The 8,405-nt window shown below is 46.4% G+C and overlaps 2 protein-coding genes across 4 annotated transcripts; both read right to left on the bottom strand.

Moving 5' to 3' along the window:
- Positions 1 to 556: 556 nt before the first annotated feature.
- Positions 557 to 2,688, bottom strand: LOC112284682 (F-box/kelch-repeat protein At3g61590). The gene is made up of 2 exons (XM_024524713.3): positions 1,237 to 2,688; positions 557 to 1,026 (listed from the first exon to the last, which is right to left on the bottom strand). The coding sequence occupies exons 1-2, from the start codon at positions 2,077 to 2,079 to the stop codon at positions 958 to 960; spliced, it is 912 nt and encodes a 303-aa protein (XP_024380481.1). The 5' UTR covers positions 2,080 to 2,688; the 3' UTR covers positions 557 to 957.
- Positions 2,689 to 4,933: 2,245 nt separating this feature from the next.
- Positions 4,934 to 8,203, bottom strand: LOC112284681 (adenine nucleotide transporter BT1, chloroplastic/mitochondrial). 3 transcript variants are annotated; one of them, XR_016504188.1, is made up of 6 exons: positions 7,678 to 8,161; positions 7,197 to 7,530; positions 6,754 to 6,915; positions 6,231 to 6,506; positions 5,547 to 5,982; positions 4,934 to 5,409 (listed from the first exon to the last, which is right to left on the bottom strand). XR_016504188.1 is itself a non-coding variant. In XM_024524711.3 (5 exons), exons 1-5 carry the CDS (start codon positions 7,953 to 7,955, stop codon positions 5,740 to 5,742), a joined length of 1,293 nt encoding a protein of 430 aa, XP_024380479.1. In that variant the 5' UTR covers positions 7,956 to 8,203; the 3' UTR covers positions 4,934 to 5,739. The 3 variants fall into 3 exon arrangements, 1 of the variants encoding a protein (XP_024380479.1); XR_016504187.1 differs by having other exon boundaries at positions 4,934 to 5,397; XM_024524711.3 differs by having other exon boundaries at positions 4,934 to 5,982; positions 7,678 to 8,203.
- Positions 8,204 to 8,405: the final 202 nt, after the last annotated feature.

The following is an 8,405-nucleotide window of genomic DNA, read 5'->3' as shown; positions in this document are numbered from 1 at the left end:
ACACTGTTTCTTCTCATGAAGTGGATAAACTCTTGGAATCTTCATGTTTACCCATTGATGGTCACACGACGGTTTACTCGAACGAGCGCAGGTTTTTGTGCAAGGAACAAAACAGGAAGATCGACTGGACCAAGTCTTGCTGGCTACATGCTAAAGAATGTTTGAGGTGCAAGAATGATTGCAGTCTCATATCGATCATGTAGTGATGGTTGTCCAGGCAATTGAACCTTGTCAGAATGCCTCATCCACTGTTTCAAAAAAGCTCATGGCATTTCGAGGCTCTCTCATCTACTAAATAATACGACTTGTCGAGAGAGACTGTAAACCAGTAATTGAACTCTGAACTGCAGTAACACGCCACCCAAATGACTACGATGGTGGTTAACCCTTAAAGGGAAAAGTGATCATGGAAATATCGAACAATAAAAATGATATAAACAAGTGCGCCGTCAATCCTCTTCCGAAAGACGATGAACTAGACAAACCTTCGTCGGCCCCTCTCCACATCACATCTTATCATTCAAGAAGCTTCATGCGTTGAAAAGAATTGAAGACGAATAGGAAATTCAGCACACGATTTGGCTTAATTCTAAAAGAAAATAATATATACTTGCTGGAGAAACTTCCCGAAGTGGTGGTTACGAGCTGTAAACACTACTTCTGAGTGATTACAATCACAATACCTCCTACATCTACCAATTATCTACAAGGTACAAACTGATCACCATCTTGTAAGTACTTCCAGCAACTGCAATCCTTGCACAACTCGCTGTAGTAAAAGAGTATCGTGAAAGCATCCGTTCCAAAATGAAGAACAGGAGCTTTCAACATATCAAATGTTTGACAATAAACACAGCAGATCACAGACCACCAAAAGAGTCCTGTATCATACATAAGTGACACAAGGTGTCAGCTACATCAGGATTAAAGACTATAGACAGGTGAGATTTCCTTCGGTTAGAGCAGAAAGCCTGGGTTCAAGGTTGTAGAGCTCGCAGCGAGTTTCCGGGTGTACTGATGCCGTATCTGCACCGAGCGCCACAAGCCTTTAGTCAAATCATACACTACAAACCTCCCGCTAGCAGATGTAAACACAATTGCGCGCTCAAGAGCAACCGCAACGAACATTGGAATACCGTCGCAATTGTTCCAGCCTTGATGTGGAGGGTAGAGCAATGCATGCCAAGTTTCTGGCATGCACGCAATTTTCTCAGGAGCCCTAGGAGGTGTTAATACCTTGGAAATTGTTATAAATGACTTTAAGCACATCTCCTGTCCACAAAAGCAGCTCGTTCGGGAGCCAGCAACGAGGTAAACTTCCCCGCTAACAACAACTAGCTGTACAAAAGAGTTGTATGGCAATTCGGCGACTTCATTGCTCCACGCATCCTCAAGTAAATTGTATGTAAGCAGCATGTGACAAGAGCGTTCACCAAAGACAGTGTAAACTATGTTGTTACACACAGCACTACACACCACGTCTGCCTTGTTTGGCGGATTAGCCAGCTCACTCCACTCACTATCCCGCGAGTCATACATGTGCATCTGCTCCCCGAGGCATATAACTTTGTAAGTCTTGGTCGAATAATCTACTGTCAGTATCGGTAAGATCAACTCATGAGCCATATTTACATTTCGAGGCAGCTGTTTTAGGGTTTTCGTCACAGGATGGCAGACGTAGAGAACGTTCAACCTCTGCGACACATCTTTCCTCCTATATGACACAAGGAAAAGCCCACCCGATGTGTCCACTGTATCGAGGGAGTAACTTTTGTCCCCAGTAGGATTTTCCCTCTTCGCATAATCGACGAGATAACTACTATCCAGGTTGTAGAACCTCTCGTCAGCTACGTCTAAGACGCACCACCCTGCGTCGGAGTTACAACACCTGCTGGGAGTGAGGAGAACATAGAATCGTTGTTGTGGAGCTAGAGCACGAAGAGTACCAAACTCAGAGGAGTCTATCAAGGCATTCCACTGCTTGCAAACGACCCGCAGCCGACACAAAGAGGGCACAGGGAGGAACCCAAAAATCCTCATCAAAATGTCCAGCGGCAATTCTTTCCCCAGTGCAGCCATGAGTACTATTCCCTTCTTGACCTTAATCGCCCGATCCACCGGAAACGCTATTCCGCAGAGCTTCCGCTTGGGGAATTCAGCCCGCAGCACCGGCCCTAACCCCTCGCGAAAAGCCCTAATCTCTCATCCAAAAACCGAAACTCACGCTACGTAAACTGGTAAGCTAATATACACCCAACATTGGTGTAGCCCCTTTTCCCTACCGACGACCACCAAATCCGCCGACCACCACTGCCACTGGCACCAAAATCAACGACAGTTAGCTACAGTAACGAACACACCATGATCTCATAAATCGCTGAATCGAACCCCAACAGAACTAATGAAAGCGCCGCCCTCTTGTAGCTGTAGCAGAGTTGTTGCTTCAGATTCTGTTAGCCCATTCTTTAATTCCACTTTCACCATCGCGATCATCGAAATGTCGAAGACAAAACTGGGATTAGGCAACCTGAAACTGCCGGAATGCATTGAGGAGATGAAGCGAAAACTGGAGAGTCGTTGACATGGACACAACGTCTACCGCTTGACACGGCCAAGTGGTGCCCCATGGAAAACAAGAGGAGGCTTGAATTCCACGGCAGTGTCTCTTCCAATACATGCGTGTTTGGCAAGGGATTCTGTAATAATTCAAGGGGCGAAGCAAGGGCTTTGGTGTGATTTCAGTGGAAATTTGTGAGATCCAGACGGTGAGTGTCTACGCAACTTCGTTGTCCTTCAAGTTGCAATAAATTAGTAGTTTAATCGAGTCGTTACGGCTTCTTTTCTTTCCATTTGTGTGTCTTGCAACTACAATCACATAAACTCCAATTTTCTTTTTATGTGTGCAACCGATTTCCAATTATAGTCCAATACGGATTTGAATTGGGTTGTTAATGTTTGCAAAAGACCGTGGTCAATAGCGTGCTGTTCCTAAGCTCTATAGTTACCGGGTACGTCTTGTAGGTCTTGTCACACGGTAGCCAGGACTAGTAGCTACTTGCAATTCACCGACAAATGCTAACTCAACTTGATCGGTCCGCCGTGACATCGTCATTCAAGACGAGGTTCGCAGGTTAGCTATGTCAAGTTTCTTCACCAAGGTTGGGTGATCACAAAGACGCTTGCTGAGAATGGTCGAGAAACCGAACCCATCGAATGAATTCTTCCGCCTATGGCACCAGAGCGCATATCCGCTTGCTATCTCTTGATTCTGGTTTCTTTGTCACCTTTCTGTCAGATCACATCGTTCACTGCACATGAATGTGCAGCAACAGACGTCCGATTCCAATATCATGTAAAAACCTACATACCCACAAACTCAAGCTCCCTGTGATTCACTGCCATGGCTTTCCGTCCTTGCGTTCACTCACCATTCGCCCCTCATTCTACAACATCGCCCTCATTCTCACACTCCCATTCTCACCCCTGCTCACTGCAACACATCCATGTGCCCTTGTCACATCTTCTTCTCACGTATCAATCCTGAACCCACTGCAGCCGTATACTTGCAGCTTTCCCCTCGTTCCTGAAACAATCTCCTCACAGCTCTTCAGCCACCTTAACACGTAGGCTCCAAACGCCCATTCTGAGCACTACTGTTCAGCGTCACTTCCAAGGCAGCACAGTCTGTCGTCGAGTCACCTCCAGCAACAGTTTCAAATACAGCATGGCACTGTGAAGCCCATGGCTGCTGATTCAACGGACAAAAACACAGTGGCAAGCTTTCTGGGATTAGGAGCACAGGGGGAGGACTGCACGGTCCTGGTGGGCAGCAGTGCGATGAAAGTTGGTCTCCCAGCGGTTGCAAAATTCTCACTGGAGCTTTGAAGGCTGCAAACTTCCTCTCAGATGATGGGTGATGCGTGGAGAGGCTGGCCCAACAGGATCGACCAACTGTTGTATGCTTCTGGTTACTGTGCGTCAGCAGCACGGGTGTCGGGAGTCAACACGAAGACTGTGGTTATGATGTGCCGAAGCCCCATTTCGTTTGCAGTTCAAGTGCAGCAACAGCCGATTTGCCGGCAACCTGGGAGGAGCACTGGTTGAGTTCCGGGATGCACTTCGCTGCAAATAAAACTGGAACACGTTCAGTTGGAGCCTGGAAATGGTAAGGAGATTCAGAAGTTTCGAAAATATCACTGATGAGTAGTTCATCTAGGTGCCTCCTTTTCAATCTTCAAGCTGGTCATGGTTCAGGACAGTGCAGATCAGTAGTCCGATGTGGGTCTCATGTGAAAATTACCACAGCAGAATTGGAGATTGTGTTTATCGTCTCGTATATTTTCAGCAATCAGTCTTTGTCTTCTGCTTCCTTTAAAGCAGCTCCTCGTCAAGGCCGCCAGTAAAACCGGCAAGTGTCTGATTAAATTACAGAACGCTATCTTTAGTTCAAGCTTATTTACATCGGGCAAGAAAAGGTTTTCTGCCTTTGCTGGATATGGGACTGTAAACCCGAAACAATGCTGCGCATTCTCAATGCTGTTGATGTCAGCTGGAATGCGAGAGAAGTGTGTGACAGAACTCTTGCAACATAACCTGTTCAATTCCACTTGTGCACAGACGTTTTGTGCTGTAGCAGATCTTCATAACACTTACATGTTAGGAACGGTCGTGGTCGGTATTACAATAGTGGAGCTGCGAGTGGAAACAATCTAGCATAGATGACTCATTACCACTAGATGTATGCACATTATTAACTGTAAACTGAACGTATGATTCAGGGCTAAGCAGCACATGTCTGAAGCAATGTTTCACTAGCAGTAGCGGCTGATGATTTCTTTCTAGAAGACCAGAAATGATATTACGAATTTCTCTTTCCAGTTTACTGTAGTGACATATCAGCAAGACCAGAACTGATATTCAAACTATCAGGATATCAACAGGTGAAAATGACTTTTAATGGCAAATTACATGCGGCCAAGGGCAGTGGAAAGGATCGGGATCAGTTTATGGAACCGCGCCCGGTCAAACGAAGATAACCCTTTTCTCTTTCAGGAATACGTCATCAGTGAAATATCTAAAAGAAAAAAGGGTGCCTCAGGAACTTACAAGCTCGGGGCACCAGTACAAACATCAGTACTCAAAACTAATGTGACAAAATTTTGTGAGTAATCAGCCTAGCGCCATGATACTCGTGTATAGTGGACCTTGGTGCGATCACATGGTGAGTCATGTATGAACTTCATATCTACTCTTCCAGTTGTGGAGCATCAACCTATTTGTACTTGGCTTACACGTCCTCATCTCAAAGTTCAGCTCGTCTTTCCCACAACCACCTTATCCCTTTAAAGCCATCCAGCTTGAGACAGTCCTTCGGCTACAACTTCTCCAACATGGTACCTACAGCATGCACTGCCCGATATATGATCACAAACTAATTCGAGGACGACGATCTGAAAGCGGAACTTTGAAGGAAGACGTGAAGCTTCATATACATTCGTTCGCGAAGATGAACCAATACAAGTATATATATCTCATCAGGTACCAACCTTGAATTTAATGAAAGTAGCCATTCGCCGCAAAGATGAACCCCCATTACTCCATCACGTTTGAAGGTTTGGCTTTGACATGTAACACGTAGTCGGATGCAAAAATCACTGGCAACTTCTACTGTTCCGTATACTCTCAGTCAGTACTGTTGCATAATGTTGAAAACGTCATCGGAATGCATTTACGAGTACTTCATCTTTTGACTCCAATCTCCACTTTGTCCTCTCTCACCTTCATCTTCTCCTGTTGTTCCTCCTCTATCAAAACCCGTTTACAAGCCTCATAACACATGAAGGAAATTCCGGCAGCTGGAATGATTTTTATGCAACTTGCACCAAGACCACGATAAAGGCCTCCAGGGCCTTGTTCCTTCACAATACTGGATAGCGCATGAAATACATTATTATATACTTGTCGCCCTCCAATGTTTCCAACCTGGACAATCGAGGTTTAAATCTGTCATGATCAATATCCTCCAGATAGGTATCGTTCAAGAGAAGGAATGCGAACCTCAGCAAAAACAACGAACCAGATGATGCAGTATTGAGTCAGCAGATAGATTCTGCCATAACTACAGTCTCCAACCATCTGGGCAAAAACATGGTGACGATGAAATAAATAAATAAATAAGAAAAAGAAAAGAAAAGAGACAGACTAATAAAAAATTCGAAAAGCATTTTTACCTGCATTTGCTTCCGTGCAACTTCTAATGGAAAAGACGCAGAACTGGCAACAGCTCCTGCAATGGAACCCATCAAAAGGGTTTCTAGGTTTCCAATATGTTCTTTCTTAGTAATTTTCCTGTATGTCTTCCTCAACGTATCGTAAGAGCAGTAGTTGATTGCCGCGTATGGAACTACACCAATCAGACTCGGCAAGAGACCTCTGTACAGCTCCAAAGGACCCTCTTCCCTCACAATCTTGACGAATGCATGTAGCAAGTTGTCATACATGCCATGCTGCAATGAAGGTTCAAATTAGTGAGCGAATTATTGTTACTACGCCGAACAATTCCAGAAAAAACACTTCAACTCCCCTCACTTGTACAATTGATTGCTAGAGGTGTATAAATCCATTACGGGACATACTGAATGGCCGGTAAGTCCACTGGTACTCTGAGTGCACACCCAATTATAACCTACGCGCGAACAATTGGAATGACCTTTGAGACAAATTTGATGAAGGCTTGGGTGTGAAATAAATTACCTCAACAGTTAACCGTGTTTTCAGCAGCTCAAGCGGATACATTGTCAATGTGGAGCATACACCAGCCGTTGCCCCAGCTATTGTGGAGGGAGGGACTGGAAGGTGCGACGGTGCACCGTTTTTGGGTGTCAGAAAAGTCTTTACCGTGTCATACGCGAAGAGCTGCGCATAAAAACCAATCTCAGTAATAATTCTTTCAACCTGGTTGAAACAAGTAAAGCCACTCAACACAACCAATCGATACAAACATAGCCACTTAGTTCAACCTCCAGCACACCCCAAAAGGGGTTAATCGCGGTGTCGAAAACGGATCACATTCAATCGCGCGTGAGGAAATCTGAGGAGGTAAGTGAGATCTAAGAAAAAAGTCTACTTCTACGCAACTAGCGCGACGCACCTGCAGGGGAATCCTGCCGTAAGGAGTCTGGGATAAGACAACGCACCTCAATTGCTTTGCTTGGAGCCACTCGAAGCACATTGACTCCATTCCCTCTGAAGAGACCTTGCCAGCCATCTCTTTCCATAATCGTATGAAACATAGCAACTACCGAAGTCTTACCCCCGGTACCAACCATAAGGTGAGTTCGGATTGTTTCCAAGGGGGCTACTGCGGTTCTTGACACGGCCCCCGCGACGGCTCCACTAATCAACCTTCTCAAGGAAGCATTCCCAACTTTCAACTTGAAACCCTTGAACACAATCTTCTTCGGCTGTTTCTTCTTCTCCTCCTTAACCTCATCTTCCAACTCACCTACCTTTACGAGGCCAAGCACTTCCCTACAAAAAAAAATCAAACGATCACCACCACAGCCGAATCAGAAAAATATGTATACATATTCCCTTCAACACCCCCAATGATCATACCATGAAAAACCACCAACTTCAAAACCTCCGAGAAACCAACACACGCACACTCTCACTCACCGAAATTCAGCTTCACTAGGGACGAGCGTGTGGAACCCGAATCCAGGACCGGACGCCATTGCTTTGGCCACACTCGCCACTCCTGGCGACAACTTCCGCCGACGCACAAGTTCCCCGTTGCGCTCACTCGTGCTCACCACCACCGCAGGGATGCAGTGCGTCACCCTCTCCGCAAACAGCTTCTGCCTCATGGGACGCTGCAGAGCTGCTACGCCTGCTGCAGTGCCTGCCCTCGCGGAGGAACACGCTGCCAAGCTCTCCGTCCCTGAACCCCCCATCCAAGACGCCTCTCCTCACCCTCTCTCACTCTCCCACCACCTCACTTCGCGCGACGCGATCAACTCCACCACTCAGCCTCACAAATTCTCCCTCAACCTAACTCGCAAAACACAATCCTTGGGGATGAGGTCGGTCGCGGGGGCAATCAGATCAGGCGGGGCTCTCCGGCCTCACCTCACTCGCTCTCTCGTCCCCAACTCTCTCGGAACACAGAAGCCCATCGAACCCCCTCGGCCCTGATAAGGGCTGCCCAACATTCGTTCGACTTAGCCTCATTCATCCATATATGTACATCCGTCGCTCATGCTCTCCGCCCCCGGCTACTAATATGTACGAATTTCGTAGAATCTTGCAATCAATATCTAGGATAGGCCGTTATTTTCTGACCACGATAGCTTGCTGGTGTGGGTGGCTGGCGACCTGGTGCTTGTGTGTGTATGTCAAGGGAC

The sequence above is a fragment of the Physcomitrium patens genome, chromosome 7 (assembly GCF_059467195.1).
Source record: "Physcomitrium patens ecotype Gransden chromosome 7, ASM5946719v1, whole genome shotgun sequence".
Taxonomy (NCBI): domain Eukaryota; kingdom Viridiplantae; phylum Streptophyta; class Bryopsida; order Funariales; family Funariaceae; genus Physcomitrium; species Physcomitrium patens.
The sequence above is the reverse complement of the archived record's forward strand: the minus strand, read 5'-3'. Positions and strand labels throughout refer to the sequence as shown.

Bases quoted from the DNA above. Each gene is read 5' to 3' on its own strand.
- LOC112284682 (XM_024524713.3), bottom strand. From the start codon at position 2,079: ATGGCTGCACTGGGGAAAGAATTGCCGCTGGACATTTTGATGAGGATT. The intron at 1,027-1,236 runs GTATTAACACCT...CGCTCGGTGCAG, and splicing joins CATTTATAACAATTTCCAAG to ATACGGCATCAGTACACCCG.
- LOC112284681 (XM_024524711.3), bottom strand. From the start codon at position 7,955: ATGGGGGGTTCAGGGACGGAGAGCTTGGCAGCGTGTTCCTCCGCGAGG. The intron at 6,916-7,196 runs GTGCGTTGTCTT...TTTTATGCGCAG, and splicing joins CTCCAAGCAAAGCAATTGAG to CTCTTCGCGTATGACACGGT. The intron at 6,507-6,753 runs GTAATTTATTTC...CCTTCATTGCAG, and splicing joins AAACACGGTTAACTGTTGAG to CATGGCATGTATGACAACTT.